This window comes from Bidens hawaiensis, unplaced genomic scaffold (assembly GCF_021521415.1).
Source record: "Bidens hawaiensis isolate Kalapana, Puna unplaced genomic scaffold, B.hawaiensis_p1.1 tig00013121_1, whole genome shotgun sequence".
NCBI lineage: Eukaryota > Viridiplantae > Streptophyta > Magnoliopsida > Asterales > Asteraceae > Bidens > Bidens hawaiensis.
The window spans coordinates 494868-516428 of record NW_027492109.1 but is presented as its reverse complement, the minus strand read 5'-3'; the positions used below and the strand labels follow the sequence as shown (position 1 = coordinate 516428).

Genomic DNA, 21561 nt, shown 5'->3' with positions numbered 1-21561 from the left:
ATTTCCAAGCTGACATGTCAGCTTAACCCTAGCCAGGGGCTCTGCCCCTTGGACCCCGCTAGGGGCTGCCGCCCCTAGAACCCCACTCCCGGACCCCCGTTCGTTGAGGGTAATGATTAGACTAGAAGTGTGAGATGAGTAGTGATAGTTAATTGATGTATATAATTATTAAACTGTTAACCGTGCCCAACTGAAGAAAGGAATAACTGTCAACGGTAAACGTAACCGTTCAGGTGAGTTTCTAGCCCCATTTCCTTGTTATGTTTTCGGGGCTGTGTGCATACTCAATGTGAATGTTAATACACTTACCTTAAATGGTAAGTGTATGTCTTAATGACGATTGTGATAGTTATGTATGTATGCTTGACAGTATGTGAACGACCTTCGGGTATTGCACGTATTGTTAAGGCAAGTATAGTGTAGTATGTATGATAGTGTATGAGAATAAGGGAGTATGTACGATTATGTTGTGTATGATATTAAACATATGGATATGATAATGAAAGGTAAGGTAAGGATAAAGGGTTGCATACCCTAATAATATATGCGGAGGTTAAAGGGTTGCATACCCTAATAATATATGCGAAGGTTAAAGGGTTGCATACCCTAATAATATATGCGAAGGTTAAAGGGTTGCATACCCTAATAATATATGCCAAGGTTAAAGGGTTGCACACCCTAATAATATATGCGAAGGTTAAAGGGTTGCACACCCTAATAATATATGCGAAGGTTATAGGGCGTAATGCTCTTTAAAACGTAAGGTAAGTATATGAATGAAAGTGCGAAGGTAAGTAAGTATAATATAAACGGAAGTATGAAAGCATATAGCTACGAATGTATTGTATGTTGTGTGATTAACTAGAACTCACTCAGCGTAGCTGACTTTTAGTATGCACGCAGGTGAGTAGAATGAGGCATCTCACTTGAGGGGACACGTGGCATTGAATAAAAGGCTGGCATCGGAAGGCGTGAGACGTTTAAGTTTAAATGATTTGTTTATTTTGAAAGACGGGATGTTGTTTTAAGACAAGATATGGTTTGTTATGAAATGTTTTATGAAAGTTTTAATATTCCGTGAATGTTTTAATTAACTCTGATATAATGAACTGCGTTTATGAGTAAATCCAACGTCCAAGTGTGAGGCACCGGTAACAGGGCCTTACAAGTTGGTATCAGAGCAAAGTTCGAGAGATTTAAGCATCCTACATGCTTAGACTCTAATAGAGAATGGGATTTAAGTAAGAAAAGAAAGAAGATGCCAGTTCAAGAATGCCATGTGTCGCTCAAGCAAGTTCAGCAAAGGTAAGATGCATAATTAAATGATGTATGTTAAATGATAAAGAAAGGATATATGAACGATAGGGATAGGATTAATTGATTGCTTTAATTGACTGAATGTTTAATGTAGAACCAGCACAAATAGACTCATAAAGGGAGGTGTATAGGACACGGAAAGTAACGTGATCAGCTAATCACGGTGGGCCAATGTCATTACCTGTTAGCCTTACTATCCTTGTACTAAATAGTTCCTTGAGTGATGACGTTTGTGTTTCCCCTTTTAGAATACGATGGCTGAACGGGAGGCGATGCAGGAGCTGGAGTAATTGCGAGAACTGAGGGCCCCACTAGACGTCGTGGCAGGCCTCGTCGTGCCCAGCGACCTTCGGTTGAGACAGCTTCCAACACCAGAGATGAAGGGAGTGCAGTTGGAGGAGGTCCGGTCAACAACGAAGGGGTTCAACTGGATCCCGCAATTCAGGCAGCTATTGTCCAAGCTGTGGCCACTGCTGTGAAGAATATTACTCCGGGAGGGTCTGGTGGAAGCCGCGAAAGAACTGCTGGAGGGGCAGGTGGTGATGGTAAGAAGGATGATGAAGGGGGGAGAGAGAGGCCTCGAATGTGGTTAAATCTGTGAAAGTTGACGATAGGAAGAGAGGCCGAGGCGGTTGCAACTATAAGTCCTTTAAGGGTTGTGACTCGCTGAAGCTGACTGGTTTGGGAGACGCAATCGCTACTCTTCAATGGATAACCACCATGGATAAAATTATCCGCATTAGCGTGTGTCGTCCCGATCAAGCTGTCGGTTATGCCACCCAATCGTTTGAAGAGGAGGCGATGTATTGGTGGGAAAGTGTGGAGCAGAGGAAGACTCAGGACGAGATTAAGGCCATGAAGTGGGAGGATCTGAAGGAGTTAGTGATGAAGAAGTTATGTGCTGACGCCGAGGTTGAGAGGGCGGAGATGAAATTCCTGAACATGAAAGCCGGAACGATGACACATCGTGAGTATACCACCGAGTTCAACTCAATGTCTAGGTTGGTGCCCGAGATGGTTAACACTGAAGCTAAGAGAATCAAGTGTTATGTGAGGGGATTTCGACAGAGGGTCCGCACGCTAGTCAGGACGAGTAAACCTGCTACCTTTGACTCTGCTGTCGAACTCGCAGAGATGGTTTATGCAGACCTGGCTGCGGATGACGCTGTGGTGGAAGAAGAAAAGAAAGATAAGAAGTGGGTCAATGTCAAACGACCCGGTACTCAGTTATGGAACTCCAAAGATAAGAAGCAGAAAGTGTGGGAGAAGAGATCATACAAGACGTGTGGTAAAATACACGGTGGTGAGTGTAAGTGGGGTAAGGGATCATATGTTTGTTTTAAATGTGGAAAGACGCATGGGGAGAGTACAGGGTAGGGTCAAACGCCTGTTATAAGTGTGGAAAGATGGGTCACTATGCTCACGAGTGCAACGAGAAGCCGGCATGTTTCCGGTGTGGTAAGACGGGTCACATGGCTAGAGAGTGTACCGAAGCTATAGGCAATGAAAAAAGGATGCTGAAGCAACAAGGCCAAGGACCAGAGCCTACATGCTGACCCAAGAACAAGCCAAGCAGATTCCCGATGTCGTCACATGTACGTTTCTAGTAAACGGTATTTCCGCTTTTGTAATGTTTGATTCGGGCGCAAACAAAAGTTTCCTAGCTACACCATTTAGTAAAATAGCTAAAATGAAATGTTGCCGAGTGTCTGAAACCTTTATAGTAGAAACTGCTAGTGACACCTCGGTTAAAATAATGAAAATGGTTAAAGACTGTAAGATAGAGTTAGAGGGACATGATTTCCATGTTACCTTGTATGTCATGACCTTAGGAGGGTTCGATGTGGTTTTGGGAATGGATTGGTTGTCTGAGTATGAAGCTCAGATAGTGTGTAAGAGTAGGATAATAAGGTTAAAGTCCTCAGATGGTAGCGTGGTGACGGTTTATGGTGATAAGGAAATTCTGGGCTTAATGTCATTTCGATGATAAAATCCGAGGGTTTGTTAAGGCGAGGGTGCGGTGCCTACCTGGCGTATGTTGTCAACGCTACGGCCGAGACGAAAGAAACGAAAGATGTCCCTATTGTGCGCGACTACCAGAAGTATTCCCTGAGGATCTTCCGGGGTTGCCGCCGGAGCGAGAGATAGAATTCCAAATAGAGTTAGTACCAGGAGCCCAGCCCGTCGCGAAAGCGCCTTACCGTCTAGCGCCATCCGAGATGAAAGAATTGATGTCCCAACTGCAAGAACTCCTCGACAAAGGTTTTATTAGACCAAGTGTTTCCCAGTGGGTGCACCAGTGTTGTTCGTGAAGAAGAAGGATGGAAGTATGAGAATGTGCATAGACTATCGTGAGTTGAATAAGCTTACGGTAAAGAATAGATATCCCTTGCCAAGGATTGATGATCTGTTTGACCAACTTCAAGGTTTAAGTTGGTTCTCACGAATAGATCTTAGATCAGGCTATCATCAACTAAAGGTGAAGGAGGCTGACATCCCTAAGACAACGTTCCGAACACGGTATGGACTCTAGGAGTTCCTCGTAATGTCGTTCGGTCTAACAAATGCTCCAGCAGCTTTTATGGATATGATGAATAGGGTGTGTCGGCCAATGTTGGATAAGTCAGTTATCGTCTTCATCGACGATATATTGATCTATTCAAAGAGCGAGTCTGATCATGCCGAGCATTTGAGAGAAGTATTGGAGACTCTGAAGAAAGAGAAGTTATATGCTAAGTTTTCAAAATGCGCGTTCTGGTTGCGAGAAGTGCAATTTCTAGGTCACGTGATTAATCCTGAATGGATTACCATCGACCCAGCTAAGATTGAAGCGATAACTAATTGGAAAACTCCACAGAATCCAACTGATATACGAAGCTTCTTAGGGTTAGCTGGCTACTATAGGAGATTCATCGAAGGTTTCTCCAAGATAGCCGCACCGTTGACCGGTATGACCCGAAAGTTGGTAGTATTCAGTTGGGGAAAGTTTCAAGAAGAATCATTTGAAGAGTTAAAGAAGAGACTCACGTAAGCTCCAATCCTTGCTTTACCTGATGGTGACGAGGATTTGGTTGTTTGAGCAGATGCCTCGCATCAAGGGTTAGGTTGCGTGTTGATGCAACGAGGAAAAGTAATAGCTTATGCGTCTAGACAGTTGAAAGTTCACGAAAGTACTTATCCGACACATGATTTAGAACTAGCAGCTGTAGTGCATGCTCTTAAGATATGGAGACACTATCTGTACGGTACTAAGTGTACCATCTACACGGATCATAAGAGTTTAAAGTATTTCTTCGAGCGGAAGGAATTGAACATGAGACAGAGGAGATGGTTGGAGTTGATTAAGGATTACGAATGCGACATTAAGTACTATCCTGGTAAAGCTAATGTGGTTGCCGGCGCGCTAAGCCGTAAGAATGAGGAAGTCATTGCAACAGTGAAGTCATACAAGTTAATCATGAACTCAAGTGTTTTTGAAGAAATCATCAAGGTACATTCAGAGGTGTTAGTAGACGAAGGGTTAGTAAAGAAAGAAAGAATTTGTGGCCAGCAAGATGAGTTGATGGAAAATACTCATGGTGTTAACACTAGGTTGGACCGTATGTGGATCCCACGCCATGGTGATCTTAGAAGTCGAATCTTATATGAAGCTCACATGTCAAGGTACTCAATCCATCCTGGAGCTACAAAGATGTACCAAGACTTGAAGAGTGATTACTGGTGGCCAGGAATGAAAAATGATGTGGTAGATTATGTTGGTAAGTGCTTAACATGTTTACAAGTCAAAGCCGAACATCAAAATCCTTATGGAAAGATGCAACCGCTTGAGATACCCGAATGAAAATGGGAACACATCACCAAGGATTTCATAACTAAGCTACCTCGTACAGCTAAGAACCATGACACTATCTGGGTGATTGTGGACCGTTTGACCAAGAGTGCTCACTTTCTACCATACGAGAGGCTATCTCATCAGAAACGTTAGCAAGCTTGTCCATTAAAGAGGTTGTAACCAAGCATGGAGTGCCGTTATCGATCGTGTCTGATAGAGATACTCGGTTTACTTCGAGGTTTTGGAAGAAGTTCCATGAAGCTATGGGAACGAGATTGAACATTAGTACGGCGTACCATCCTCAAACCGATGGACAGTTCGAGAGGACGATCCAAACCCTTGAGGATATGCTACGTGCTTGTGTTTTGGATTTTGGTGGAAGTTGGGATGACCATCTGCATCTGGCAGAGTTCTCCTATAACAACAGTTACCATTCTAGTATTGGTATGCCACCGTTTGAGATGCTTTACGGTTGACGATGTAGAACCACGGTATGCTGGGAGAGATTGGTCAGAAGGAGATGGGAAGTTTCGAAGTGGTTCAAGAAACGTCTTCAAAGTTCGATCAGATTAGGGCTAGAATGAAAGCTGCTCAAGACAGACAGAATTCATATGCTGATAAGCGACGATGACCGATCGAGTTTAACGTTGGTGACAATGTGATGCTCAAGGTCTCGCCCTAGAAAGGGATCATTCTCTTTAGAAAGAGGGAGAAGTTGAGTCCAAGGTACAATGGATCGTTTAAGATTTTAGATCGTGTGAGTGAAGTGGCTTATAAGCTGGATTTACCTGATGAGCTAGAAACCTTCCATGTTTCTCATCTGAGAAAGTGTCTGGCTGATGACACGTCGCACGTGCCATTGATGGACATTGAGGTTGATGAACAGTTGAACTACATTGAGAAACCGATAAAGATAGTTGATCGTAAGGAGAAGCAACTTCGTCACAAGGTTATACCATTGGTGAAAGTGATTTGGAAGCATCGTAAGGGATCGGATGCTACTTGGGAAGCCGAGGATGAGATGCGCAAGTTTTACCCTAACCTGTTTATGTAATAGTTAGGTTTCGGAGACGAAACCTCTTTAAGGAGGGAAGACTTGTAACATCCCAAAATTTCAATAGATAATATTTTATATATTATCTTTTATGGTGGACAAGTTTACCTAAGATGGTAAATAAAATAATAATAAAAGAGAGAAAGAGAAGTAGGCTAATTAGAGAGAATTAATCATGGACTAAAAGGGAAAGATGGGCCTTAGGTCCACGGGCTTAAGGGAGTATAAATACCCCTTAAACCCTAAATCTTTCCATTTCCATCCAACTTATCCATCTTATTCTCTCTACACCTTAAAAACACACTTAAGCCATAAAATACCCTCCTTAGCCCCACCCATTATCCAAACCATAAACCGATCATAGTAATCATAGATCTTCGATCATACAAGTGAGCTAACGAGTCCAAGGTCGTGTATCAAGCTAGACGTGACCCTACTAACGTCTAAAGGTACGTTTTAAGCTTAAAGGTTACATTTTTATGAAGGTTTTGCCAAGAAACTTGACCCTAGAGTAGATCGGGTCTAGATGTTTCATAAAAATACGAACTTGATGATTAAAATGGATGAAATGGACTCATAGATATAAACGGTTCATAAAGGAAACCCTAGATCTAGCCTAGAACGTTTTAACCCTATAAAGGTTTAAGCTTTATGTCTAAAACGGGTTAGATCTTGAAGCCGTGATGGTAATTGGTGTAAAACAGTTATGAATGACGGTTAAAGGGGGTTTAAAGGCATTATTTGAGCCTTAGAACTGTAACTGAGCAAGGTAGAAACATAGAAAATGGAATGATGAGTTCTCGACCAACCCGTGTTTTCGGCCAGATTTGAGGGTTCTCGACCAACCCGTGTTTTCGGCCAAAACGAGTTCTCGGTCATGAGTTCTCGGTGAGTTCTCGGTCACGAGTTCTCGGTCATGAGTTCTCGGTGGGTTCTCGGTCAGATGAGTTATCTGTTTTGAGTTCTCGGCCACAGTTCTGTTGGGCCTTGGGCCTGAACCCAAAATTGGGCCGGATGATGGATATTTAGACCTTATTTAAATAAGCCCAACTTAGAAAATGATTTAAAATGTTAATGGAAAATGTGTTAAAGCAGTTAATGAACACCAGCCAGGGGCTCTGCCCCTTGGACCCCGCTAGGGGCTGCCGCCCCTAGAACCCCGCTCTCGGACCCCCGTTTGTTGAGGGTAATTATTAGACTAGAAATGTGAGATGAGTAGTGATAGTTAATTGATGCATATAATTATTATACAGTTAGCCATGCCAAACTGAAGAAAGGAATAACTGTCAATGGTGAATGTAACCGACTTCATGTGAGTTTCTAGCCCCATTTCCTTGTTATGTTTTCGGGGCTGTGTGCATACTCGATGTGAATGTTAATACACTTACCTTAAATGGTAAGTGTATGTCTTAATGACGATTGTGATAGTTATGTATGTATGATACGTGTATGAGAATAAGGGAGTATGTACGATTATGTTGTGTGTGGTATTAAACATATGGATATGATAATGAAAGGTAAGGTAAGGATAAAGGGTTGCATACCCTAATAATATATGCGAAGGATAAAGGGTTGCATACCCTAATAATATATACGAAGGTTAAAGGGTTTCATACCCTAATAATATATGCGAAGGTTAAAGGGTTGCACACCCTAATAATATATGCGAAGGTTAAAGGGTTGCACACCCTAATAATATATGCGAAGGTTATAGGGCGTAATGCTCTTTAAAACGTATGGTAAGTATATGAATGAAAGTGCGAAGGTAAGTAAGTATAATATAAACGAAAGTATGAAAGCATGTAGCTACGAATGTATTGTATGTTGTGTGATTAACTAGAACTCACTCAGCGTAGCTGACTTTTAGTATGCACGCAGGTGAGTAGAATGAGGCAGCTCACTTGAGGGGACACGTGACATTGAATAAAAGGCTGGCATCGGAAGGCGCGAGACGTTTAAGTTTAAATGATTTGTTTATTTTGAAAGACGGGATATTGTTTTAAGACAAGATATGGTTTGTTATGAAATGTTTTATGAAAGTTTTAATATTCCGTGAATGTTTTAATTAACTCTGATATAATGAACTGCGCTTATGAGTAAATCCAACGCCCAAATGTAAGGAACTGGTAACAGGGCCTTACATCCACGTGCTTGAAAAGTTCGAATTATATTTTCACAGAAGCAATATGGTCAATGGAGTGTTTGGGATATCCCCATCTGTTCTCATCCCAAACATTGTGCGTTCAAGTTTCAACAATATTGTTCGTTTGTTCTTGTTTATTTGTGAGCGAACGTGTGTTTATTTACTATTAATTTCGAAAGTGAAATTAGTTTTGAATTTTGAAGTCTTTATTACCTTTTAATTTACAGTAATTTTATTAGTTAATTCAAAATTATAAGTACCCGTCCTTCAATCATTTACGTTTGTGATGCAGGAACGAAAGCATTCAAATGGCTCATGACACTTAGTTAATCAAATACCATAAAACCGAACCCCAAAGGTTCAAGAACAAACGTTCTTTACGATATTGTTAATATAAAAAACTGAAAAATACATAACCTTCAACCCTAACTTTTATTAAAATAAAATGAGATAAACTTGTAAACAAGATAAACTCAAACATTAAAAAATAATAAAAATCATAAATTAAATAAAGAGATGCTCCTGCATCATACTCTCCATTTTTGAAAAACTCGTCATCGAGTTTTGCCTTTGGACCATACCTACCTAGATCAAAATGAACATCAACTCGATTCATAATCGTTACCACCATGACCCACCCAAAGAGCTCAACTTCATAGTACACCACGTCCCGCTCTAAAGTTGTACCACCAAGGTCTATTGGGTTGTTGGGTCTCTTTACAATAAACCCAAACCAAAGGTTCAAGAACAAAAATTCTTTACAGTATTCTTAATATAAAAAAGTATAAAATACACAACCTTCAACTCTAACATATACTAAAATAAAATGAGATAAACTTGTAAACAATATAAACACAAAATATTAAAAGATAATAAAAATCATAATTTAAATAAAGGGATGCTAATGCGTCAGTTTGTTTCCTTTAATCTGGAATTAAATATATAAAATCAAATTTGTTAATAAAGACCGATAAAAAAAATATCAATAAAAATTATCATTTGCGGCAAAATAATCGGTTAGTACTAGAATTGTTAATAAGCCATTAGGTATAACGCAAACATTAAACATACACGACGTAAATAAATATATAATCAGAGCCGGCTCAAGTGTTTTGTTAGGCCAAGTAAGGGCTTGAGGCCCCATAAATATAAAGGCCTCCAATTTTCATTAAAAAAGTTTAATATATTATGTTTTTGGAATCAGCCGACGCTGGGCAACTTTGGAAGGTCGGGCAGCGAAATATCTGAAGCGGACTCAATTACTTAAGTTCAACTATGTTGACTTTTGAGGAGTGCATTAAATGGTAATTAGTTTATCAGTTTTTAATATGTTAATTGCCAATTTTAACACCAAATTTTACCCTAATTAGTAATTACAACCCAATTTATCATCTATTGTTATTTATTTCTTAGAATCTTTGTTAAGCATTACACATTAAAACTTTTAAATATTATTACTAGCAATTGAATGTTAAATCGAAAGCTAGAAATATAAATTTATGTAAATATTGTTTACACAAAGATATAACTTAAAACAATTTTTATTTAATCTGCCAACTATAAACGTGTTACTTTATTGTTGTCGGTGGTCTCAACCCGGGTAAAGGATGAGAGTTTATATAAAAAAAGTTTTTGAAAAAGTCTCCAACTTAATAGTTAGCTTGAGACTTTCTAAAACCTTGGGCCGTCACCGTATATAATTGTGTATGAATTGTACAATATAACCCAGCATAATTTACACCCTAGTTTTCTATCATTGTTCTTTTTATTTGAATCTATACTTTAATTTTTATATATGTTTGGGTGGAATATATTGATTCAACTTTTTATACCAAGCACCTACACTTTATTATACTATATATTTTCTTTTTGGTGAAAACAAAAAGAAATTAAAAAGAAACAGTTGATTCAACAAAAAGGTGAAGTATTCCAACGTCATAAATGTTGAAAACCTTTTTAGTCTATGATCATCCTTCATGCATGTACATGTTTCTTTGGATGAATATTATTCAGTGACATGTTCTTAAGTCTTAAAAGACTTTTCCAAAACCTCGAAGATATTCAGCCACTTCAACAGTAGCCAGTAACTGATAAGAATCTTCCTCAAGATTTATAATATTATTTTTTTTACTAAAACGTAATTTTAAATCAATTTGATTACTGAAGAAACGTGGATCTACTCACTGGTAGCAGATCTACTTTCCTCGGGTATGATTAAACTGTTTCACCGATGGTTCCTTTGAATCCGTGTTCTTCCACCTACAAAATGAACAGCGCCGTTACTTACCCCTCAGAAAGGGACAGAGGGGTCCTCTTTGGGGTAACCCTCCGGCGTGAGAATCAGTATCTTTGTGGAGAAGATAATAAAGTGTGAGTCAGTGAAATCTCAAGAGTATTGCTGAATCGCTGAATACTCTTGATTGTGTGACTGTGTGTTTTTCTGTAACTGACTGTGAGTGAATATAATTCAATATGATTGAATGTGATATCACTGCTTGTAACTGTCAATGATTGAGTGTGAATGAATGTGTCATCAAAGTGGAGTTGATGCTGTATTTATAGTGCTAGGGTTTCCACTGGCTGGGCTCAGCCTCGTTGGCCTCCTCCAATCGCACTGCGCCACGTGTCCTCTGGGACACCTGGCGCTTTCTCGTTGGTTGAAATCATGTGGTAGCACATGTGTCATGCTGAGTTGTCGACCTTTCATTTGGCAGCTGTCAACATCAGCATATTCTTACTCCTTAAAAAGATGTCTTCTAGAAGAGTGTCTGACGTGCACAATCAAGGTTGCCCTGATCCTGATTTGGATAAGGACGAGGTTGATTATGTGCACGTGTGATATGCGCCAATCCTGAGGATGCGCGAAGTCTTCTTTTTATTCTCACGCGCAGATATTTCATGCGCAGGTGTGATATGCACGAGCGTGTGATATGCGCCGCGCGCTGGTGCGCCACGCGCATATGTGACACGCGAGCATATGTGATGTGCAAGAGCATGCGATATGCGCCGCGCGCATATGTTATGCGCGAGCATATGATGCCTGAGCATGTTTTGTATGCGCGATGCGCCTGGGTTTTGGCTTTGTGCCTTCATAATGTCTTTATCTTGTGGGTTGACCCGCCTTGCTTGGTGTTGAGGCGGGTACATACCTCTTCAAGCCCCCCCAGTCTAATGTGTGTCTTATCTTGCGCGAGCGTGGTAAGATAGATATTAGACTCACTGAATTGTCCTTTTATAGGGGGTTTTGTCGTTTTCTTTGTTGTTTCCATCGTCGCGCGAAGTTCTATCCATTTGGTTGAAAACGAAAGGTCCAAACACGTGGTTGGTTGGTGATGACGTGCGCCGTAAACGTGTCAGACGTTTCGTGTGCTCGAGGTGCTACAGTTGCCTTTCACGTCCCCTCACACAGCTGTCTTGAACACGTGTCGCACTCGCATTGGTTAGTACCTGCGAGTGGGGGCGCGTCTCTGTTCCGTGGCAGGTCGGTTACATCTTTTTGTCCCCTCACACAGCTGTTAGGGACACGTGTCGCGCCGTCGTTGGGTTGCCCCTGCGAGTGGGGGCGCGTGAAACCCGATCAGCTGCCACATTTCTCTCTCCTGGGCCTATAAAAGCAGGCCCTTAGGAAATTTTTATCTTCATCTTCATTGTTGCTAAAATTCAAATTTCTGCTTTCACATTCTGATTTGAGTGTTTACATCGATTCGAATCCTCGATTATCGGCTATTACATTTGTATGTCTGATAGTTCATACTCGTCTAGCCCTTCAATCACCTCCGTTGCCTCTCGAAGACGCCGTGTGAAATCTGTGGTGATGTCGACATTGAAGCAAAAGGGGAAGGGGAAGAAAGTTGTTGAGACCACATCGGAGGAAGTAGGGAGGACCAAGGCCACCAAAAGGTGGAATGAAATCCCCTGCAAATTGAAGCAGGCAGATCTCGACAACCTGATCACCTCTCAGGGCTTTCCCACCCTGTTTGGCTGCATGTTGCCTAGGTCCGGGCAAACGGCGGCGGACCCGCCTGCCGGCTATATATCCCTATATAGCCACTTTTTCTCCCACTGCAACCTTCGTCTCCCGATGACAAGGTTTGTGGGTGCACTGTTGAAGTTCTATGGGATTCACATATCCCAAGTCCATCCGTTTGGACTCGTGCGCGTGACTCACTTTGAGTTCATGTGCAAATCCCAGCGCGAGGAACCCACTCCTCGGCGCTTTCAATATTTTTATAAGGCCAAGATCCAAGACAATTGGATCTCTTTTATTCCTCGCAGTCAGAAAGTGAAGTGCTCCACTGTTTCATTCAAGAGCCTTCATGACTGGTCTGAGAGGTTTTTTTACATTAAGGCCGGTGTGATCCCCATCCGTATGACCATGCGCTCTATTACTTCTGCGCCTGCGGATGAGGGTGTCCTCAAGAACCCAACTGGCGCATGGGTTAAGAAACTGACCGCCGAACCATCCCCCGCGAAGAAAATTTGCGAGGAGGCGCTGGTTGGGGTCGGCATGAGCAGGCTCTGGGCCGACAGCGCGCTTGAGCCCGTTATCCAAGTCGACGGGTTGTGTAAGTTTATTTCATTGCTTTATTTATTTTTTCTGCGCGAACATAATTCTTTTGCTGATATCATTTAACTTGGCTTTGCGCAGTCACCAAGGATTACATCCTTGCCGCTTATGATGAACATGTGGAGGGCGGCTCCGTCGAACTTGGCGCTGGGGAGGTTGGTTTCCCGGATCGCTTCGATGACCTGTTCATCCCAGTAGATCTGGATTTTGACTTTGACGGTGACGCGCCTGGTAAGTCTTCGCACTGCTGCTCATTCCTTTAGAATACCCAAGTTTATTAACATTTCTGTCGCTTGCTTTTGTAGATGCGCTTGAAAACTACGAGCTAGAGCTCGCGGAAGAGGAGGAGGAGGAAGAGGAGGCGCCTTTACTAAAGCGCAAAGCTAAGGGGAAATCTGGCGCAGGGGCCAGTAAGAAACAGAAGAAAGAGGACACCCCTGTCGCTCATCCCCATGCTCAAACGAAGGGACCTAAGGAAACCCAGGTGTTTACCACAAAGGTTTCTTTAGCTTCTCTGCCTGTGAGAGTGGGCAGACCTCCTGTCCACTTGAGGTATGGTGGCGTCGCCTCCTCCTTTCGCGCGGCTGAAGAGAGAAGCAGTGCCGCGCCTGCAACAGGTATACTTTATTTACCTTCATCTGCCTGAATTGTTATTAAACCTTTGCTCCTTTAAATGTTTGCAGAGGCAGCGACGGTAACAGATCAGCCGCAGGCGCCACAAGGTGCCACGGCTGCGCCGGGGACTCCATCGAAGTCCCCTGTTCTACCCTCTGAAAAGGGTAGAATGGATTTTATGGCGATGTTCGATGCGCGAACAGAATTGCGCCAAGGTAAGTTTTGCACATATGTCTTTTAAATTTTTCCCTTTGGAGTCAGTCATAAACAATTTTTCCTTGTTTATTTGTTGATAGGAGTTGTAGCTGGCGCAACAGTTGCTGGTGATACTCCCGGCGGCACTTCCGGCGCCGCTGGTTCTGGTCCTGCTCCTGCTAGTGCTGAATCTCCCCTTATTGGGATTACCAAGGAGCAGGAAACCGTATTGCGCGCCGAACTGGCGGCGTCGAGACCTCCCTCGCCTCCTCCTGCACGCAGCCCTCCCCGCGAGGCTGGTTTGGAGCCTTCCAGGTCGCAGGAGAAGAGGCCTGTTGAAGAAGACGAGGAGGACGAGGGGGTTCAAGTTGAAGACTCCTTGGGAGACCGCGCCAGCCCTGCGATGCCGCAAGTGTTCGCAGCGCAGACCTCTGGTGGGGCTGGCGCTGACTTTCCTGCTTCATCCCCGCAGGTATGTATTGATTTGTTGGTCCGCTGCGCGTACCTCCATATAAGTATGTTTTATGACTTAGAACTTTTCTTGTGTTTTGCAGGAAGGTGTCCCCGTTTACCGCCCGAGATGGAATATTAATGAAGAGAGTTCCTTTCAATCCATGGGCGTATGCGAGGACTTCTGGGCTCATGCCGTGCCTCCTACTGAAAGGAGGTATCAGGAGGAGCGCACCCGCGCGGACTTGCTGAACGACCATGTTTTCGCTGGGTCAGCTTTCTTCGCTGCTTCCCAAGAGCTTCGTCGTGATTATGTTAAAGTACGCGACGCTCTTGTGGAAGCCCAGCGAGAGGCTAAGGTGGCCGCCTGGAACCTGTCTGATGCTCGCGCGCGAGCTGAGAAACTCCAGGCGGAGCTCAGTGAAAACAGAGCAAGTGCCAACACCGCATACATCAAGCGCGGGCATGAGCTCCAAGCTGCGCGGGAGAAGCAGCAGTTGGCGGAGGCCGAAGTTGCCAAGTACGCGCGCAGAGTGCGTGTCTTGGAACAGCAGGCCGAGGCGCGTGACCAAGCTATCGTCCAGAGTATCACTGAGAAATCATCACTGGAGAGCGAGGTTGCGCGCCTGAAAAGGGATTTGGCGGCCGCGCAGGCCGATAGAGATGAGGCCTTAGCGACGGCGGCGTCTAGCCAGGAAGCACTTGGTGCTGCGCAGGCGGAGAAAGAAAAAATTTTGGCGGCAGCAGCGTCTGATAAGGAGGAACTAAAAAAGACTAAGGAAACTGTTGAGTTATTAAACTCTCAGGTTCCTGCCCTCGAGACGTCTGTTGCTGGCCTCGCGCAGGATCGCCAATGGCTGGTGTCACAGGGCATGGCTCGCTGCGCTTTGGCGATGAAATATTCCGCCGAGTTTCAAGCCCTTGTGATGGACTGCAATGCCGCCGCGCGTTTGGTTGGCCGAGCTGAAGGGTTTACGGATGGGTATGAATATGGCATGTTGAGGAAGAACCCATCCGAGTACCCTTACAAGAGCGATGCGGCCTGCGCGGACATGGCCGCGGTGGGGGAAAAGTATATGAATACTCCCATCCCCATCCTTATGCAGGTACCTTGATCATAATGAGTTTTTCTTGACTAACTTTTCTAAGTGTTTTGTACTCATTACTTTTCTAATGATTTACAGATAGCTGCGCTTGCTGACCAGCCCGACCTCGGCGCGCTAAAGAAGTTGCTTGATGATTGCGAGAGGGCTGGTGGCGATGATGGTGGCGCGGGGGATGTTGCCCCTGCCAGCGGCTCTGGTGGGGCGAAAGAATCTGCTCGTGACACCGTTGTGATCGAAGACTCCAATGAGGAGGAAGAACTTGACTATGGTCAGTTCGGGGATGAGGAGCAGACCGCGCCAGATGCTGCGGGAGATGATGAGGATGATGAAGCGGCTGACGTCGACGTGGAGACTTGAGAAGCCCTTCATCAAATTTTGTATATTTATTTTTTATACTTGTAATTTGTAACTCATCATACTTGTAAATTTCGATCCAATGGAATGAAACTTGTTCTCTCGTTTTCATATCTTGCGCATTTCCATTCATCTCTTCATGTTTGGTTTTATAGATATAAGATATGCTTGCACGTTAAAATAAGAACAAGGTTGTATGGAAATTATTCACTTAACCTCTGTTCTATTTTGTTTGTGGTTCTCGCAGTATCTTGTTCATGCTGACATGCGCGCTAACTTGTCGTTATTTTCCTTTTCGCGCGTCGTTGTCGCGCGGGCTGGAAGTATGAGTTTAGCCATTACATGTCAGCTTGTGTTACTCAGATATCCACTATGATTCCGCGCGCGGCCTGGACCTGAGACCTTAACATGATATGGCATGTACTTTGCCTTAGTTATGTTTAAGGATTCTTATGATCAGGCTGCGCGGGATGTAAGATGGATGTTTGTGAGTGTTTTGAGCTAAGGCTCTTTGTTTTGGGCTAAGGCCCTGACGTTTTAGAGTAAAGACTCGTTAACGCGCTTGAGCTAAGGCTCGCGCATGTATGTTTTACTTCACTTTATTTTGTTTTGAAGTCAATATAGTGTTGTCATATTGTTCCAATTTAATAAAGGAAGTGTGAAACATGTATGCAAAGGTAATAGAACAAATATTGAAAGATAGCGCGAATCATCATTCATGATGGCTTAAAAGCCTTCATTACAAATTTGAACTTTTACATGAAGCATTTTCTAAGTTGTGCCGCGTTCCACGAGCGCGGTATCTTTTTTCCATTCAAATCTTTTAAAGCGTACGCGCCTTTCCCCAAATCTTCTGAAATTTGATAAGGTCCCTCCCAATTGGGGGACATTTTTCCTGGGGGTATTGCGCGACTAGCTTCATTGTTTCGAAGGACAAAATCATTTTTCTTGAAGTGGCATTCTTTAACGCGCTGATTATAATATTTTTCCAGCTTTTTCTTGTATCTGGCTTCATTAATGATAGCCGCTTCTCTGCGCCCTTCAAGCAAGTTAAGGTCCAATCTTCTTTCGCGCTCGTTATCAGTTTTGCTCATCATGAGTACCCTATGGGATGGGCATCCAATTTCTGCTGGGATCATAGCCTCTGTCCCATAGGTTAGGCTGAACGGGGATTCGCCATTGCTAGTTTTGCTTAATGTCCTGTGCGCCCACAGGACATTAGGTAACTCTTCGACCCAAGAGTGGGATTCTCCCTCCAACCTTTTCTTCAGCCCATTTAGCAAACTTTGATTCGCGCGCTCCACTTGACCATTCCCCTGAGGGTGGTAGACGGATGTGAAGATTTGGTTGATGTGCAATTCTCTGAGCCAGCTTGATATCTTCCTGTCAGTGAATTGTTTGCCATTGTCGCTCACAATTTCCATGGGAAGGCCAAAACGGCAAATGATGTGGCTCCAGATAAATTGCTTCATCGCCTCAGCTGTGATTTTTGCTAGTGGCTTGGCCTCAACCCATTTTGTGAAATAGTCTATCGCCACTACCAAAAATTTCACTCGCCCTTGCGCTTGCGGCAGGGGCCCTACAATATCAATGGCCCATTTGTGGAAAGGCCATGCGGAGGTGACTGGAATCAAGTTGTTCTTTGGACGCATGGTGTTTGGCGCGTAGCTCTGACATGCCTTGCATTTTTGGATTTCTTTTAGCGCATCCAAGTACATGCCTGGCCAATAGTAGCCTGAGCTCATCGCCTTGGCAACCACCATGCGCGGGCCAGCGTGAATTCCACAGATTCCTTCATGAATCTCCCTAATCACATAGGTTGCTTCTTCAGCATCCAGGCACTTCATGAGTGGTCCAAGATAAGAGCGCCGATATAATGTACCATCAAGTAATTCATAGTTCTGTGCCTTGTGTCTTATCTTTCTCGCCTGTGCGCGATCGTCCGGTAACTTCCCCTTCATCAGGAATTCTGTTATTGGAGTTATCCAGGATGAAGGGGTTGTATGAATTACAAGGACCGATTGCGTTTGCACTGACGGGCTGCTCATTACCTCCACCCTGACATCCTTGCCAAAGTGATCAAAATTAGTTGATGCCATTTTACTCAACGCGTCAGCGGACTTGTTTTCGCTGCGCGAGATGTGTATTATTCTGAAGAAGTCAAACTGCTCAACGAGCTTTTTTGCCTGCTCTAGATACAGAGGCATTGTGTTCTCCTTGGCGTCATATAGGCCGTTGACCTGAGCAGCTACCAAGTAAGAATCAACATGCGCCTCTAGTCTTTTAACCCCAAACTTGCGCGCGATGCGCAGACCAGCCAGCAGGGCTTCATACTCAGCCTCATTGTTGGTACTCTTGAAGTCCAACCTGATAGCATAAGTATATTCACGATTATCAGGGTCCATCAGTTTGAGGCCTGCGCCGGACCCTTCGCTGTTGGAGGCTCCATCAGTGAATAGCCTCCAAACATCTTCTTCATCATTTGCTCGCGGAGGATCTACCTCGCGCTGAGCTTCTTCAATCTTTCCGTCTGGGATTTCCGTGATGAAATCCGCCAAAACTTGACCCTTTATCGCTGGACGGGGCTTATAAGTGATCGTGTGTTCACCTAATTCCAGCGCCCACTTTGTCAGCCTTCCGGATAGCGCGGGGCGTCGCAAAACTTGCTGGATGTTGTAACCAGTTAGAACTTCAATAGGATGACCATTGAAGTATCTATGGAGCTTGCGCGACGCGTGTGTTAGTGACAAAACTAACTTTTCCATTATTGAATAGCGCGTCTCAGGGTCTGTGAGCACCCGACTCACATAGTATATCGGCGTTTGTATCCCCTTGCGATCCACCAATAATACTGCGCCAATCGCGCGGTCTCCAGCTGACAGGTACAATGTAAGGGTCTCGCCAGGAAGTGGAGCTGTGAGCGCTGGCAATTTAATGAGACATTCTTTTATCTCAGTGAAAGCTTGCTCAGCCTCAGGCGTCCACTTGAATTGGCTCTTCTTCAAACAGTTCCTCAAGGTGTTAACGAATGGAGTAGATTTGCTGGCGTGGTTCGCTAGGAACCCGTTGATTGACACCAATCTACCATTCAGCTTCTGAACCTCTTTCATGGTGGATGGTGAAGGCATGTCAAGGATGGCTTCCACCTTTTCAGGGTTCACCTTGAAACCATCCTTAGTGACCATTACACCAAGAAATTTCCCCTCTTCTGCGCCGAAAGTACATTTGCTCGGGTTGAGCTTCATGTTAACCTCCGTTAGGCGCTGAAGGGTTTCCTCGATGTGTTTGAGCATTTGTCTCTCCTCCCTGCTCTTGATCACCAAATCATCGACGTAGACTTCTAGATTTCTTCCGATTTGTTCACTGAAAACCGAATCCATAAGTCTCTGATAGGTTGCGCCCGCATTTTTTAAACCAAAGGGCATTTTTGTGTAACAAAAAACACCCTTGTCGGTTCTGAAGGCCGTCTTGTCTTCATCCTGTGGTGCCATTTGAATCTGGTGATAGCCTTTATAGGCATCCAGGAAACATTTGAGCTTGAATGGCGCCACGGAGTCCACCTTTGCGTCGATGTTTGGGAGGGGATAACAATCTTTCGGACATGCTTTGTTGAGGTCCTTGAAGTCAATACACATTCTCCATGACCCGTTGCTTTTCTTTACCATCACAGGATTGGCTACCCATGTCTGGTATCGAATTGGGCGGATGATGTTTGCGCGCAACAGGTCCTCCACTTGCTCATTCATGGCCTTCGCCTTTTCATCCCCCATGATTCTCTTTTTCTGTGCAATTGGCTCCACCGACTTAAACGTGTTAAGAGAATGTTGCGCCAAGTCTCGCGGGACCCCCGTCATATCGGAGTGTTGCCACGCGAAAACCGACGTGTATTTTGTAAGCAACTTTTTCATTCTCAATCTCGTTTCGTCTGAAATGGTAGCGCCAATTGTGACCGTTTGCTCTGGGAATTTTGGGTTTAAAATCCACTTCTCTGGCGCATTGTCAGCCATTGTAAGTTTCATTCTCCCTTCCCGCGGCGTGCTTGTCACTGCGCACAAATGATCGCGGTAAACAAATGCTACGCCTGTTGGTGTAGGGATCCCCAATGCGCCGTGCGCTGGCGACGGTACAGCATTAAATTGGGCAATCGTTCCCCTACCCAGGATCATATTGTGGCATGACGTGGTGGGCAAGACCAAGAAGTTGACAACTTCGGCTCGCTTGTGCTCATCATCCCCCATAGTTAGTTCAAACTGAATCTGGCCTAGGGGATGTATGATTTCATTTGAGACACCACCGATCGGTGCGTTCACAATTTCGAGCCGCGCTTGGTCTGCCGGGTCTAACTTTCTGAAACACTGCTCATACATAATGTCAGATTCGCTTCCAGTGTCCACCAGGACCTTTGACACCTCGTAATGAGCAATGTGTGTGGTAATGACTAGAGGACTGCTTATTGAAGGGCCTCCCCTGATTCTTGGGAAGATGACTTGCTGCTCGCGCCAATCTCCGTGAATTTGCGCGCTTCTCTTTCTTGACGTCTGCCCTTGTCGTCCCCCCTCAGCCACACAGATTCTTTTGTACTTCTTGCTGGCAGAGGCTCCCTCCGGTTGCTCATCTTCTATTCTTTGGTTTTTTACCAAGTGAGCCAGCCTGCCCGACTTTACATCCTTCTCGATCGCATCCTTTAAATGATGGCATGCGTCGGTGTTGTGGCCCGGGGACCTGTGAAATTCACAATATTTGCCACTGTTTTGCGGTCCCTTGTAGTGTAGTTGTTTGGGAGGCTTGAATTGGACATTCTCAGTACTTAACACCTGTGAAGGTGTTTTAGTGAGGGGAGTCCATATTCTTGGCAGAGGTCTGCTGGGATCTCTGCCGCCCTCCCTCTTGTCACCCTCCCCGTGTTTACGAGCATCCTTTTGGGGCTGGGGTGAGCTTGGTTGCGCTTGTTTTTCCGCGGAAGAAAAACTTGTTGGCTGCAACCTGGACCATACAGAGTTCTGTTTGGGCCTCTTCTCTTTGCTGCGCGGTGATTCAGCCTGATGCGCTCTTTCTCTTGCCCTATCTTGGGCAATCTGTTTCTCATTTCTCGCGAAAACTCGCGATGCCTCCATTAACTTGGCCCACGTGGTGGGCATACCATCTTTACTTACGAGAGCTCGTCGTAACTGATCACTGCGCGCGCCTTGTATAAAGGCCACGCGCAGGAGCTGCTCAGTTATGCCCCCGATTGCCAGGGACTCCTGATTGAAACGAGTGATGTAATCTTCAATCGTTTCATCATTCCTGCGTATGCAGTGCATGATGTCATCAGGATCGCGCGTGTGCCTGCGCTGCTGTACGAAGTGGGCTTGGAACTTTTCTAATAGTTCCTCGAACCCATCAATTTGCCCTGTCGGCAAGCTTTCGAACCATACCCGCGCAGCACCCGTGAGGCAGCGAGCAAACATATGACACCATGTTGGCATCGTCCAGCTCTCTAGGTTTCCCGTGTTATAGAAACCCTGCAAAAAGTCATCTGGATCTGTTGTGCCATCATATTTGCCCAGACCACTTGGCATCTTGGTCTTGTGCTGGATGGGAGCCTGCGCGATGCGCGCAGTAAACTTTGAGTGTTTTACCAGGATGGCTGGTCTGTAGGGTGTGGTTACGTCAACTTGCCCTCTGACCGGTGGGCTGTATGGCATGTGCAGATCCAGATCTGCTCTGGCCCCAGGCGCCATGTTCACAGGCGCGCGGAGCTGCGAGCCTCCTGCATGAGTATCCCTTGTCTTCCTCATGCTATGCACTTCTTCATCACTGAATTCAGTGTGTGCAGTGTGAACAGAATGCCCTTCTTCCGGCGCGCGCGGCCTTTTTGTAGGCTGCTTATCAATCGCTTGCCTTTGTGTTTGGTCGGCTAGCTTCTTCTGTTTGATCATTTCAGTG

General features: G+C 44.6%; 1 protein-coding gene across 1 annotated transcript in view; it reads left to right on the top strand.

The window, feature by feature from the left end:
* The first annotated feature begins 1571 nt into the window (after positions 1 to 1571).
* The window catches only part of LOC143543449 (putative LRR receptor-like serine/threonine-protein kinase At1g53440), a 30861-nt gene continuing 10871 nt past the window's right edge, over positions 1572 to 21561 (top strand). Inside the window, exon 1 of the mRNA XM_077035767.1 lies at positions 1572 to 1603. Coding sequence (XP_076891882.1) covers positions 1572 to 1603 — 32 coding nt within the window. The remainder of the gene's footprint in view (positions 1604 to 21561) is intronic.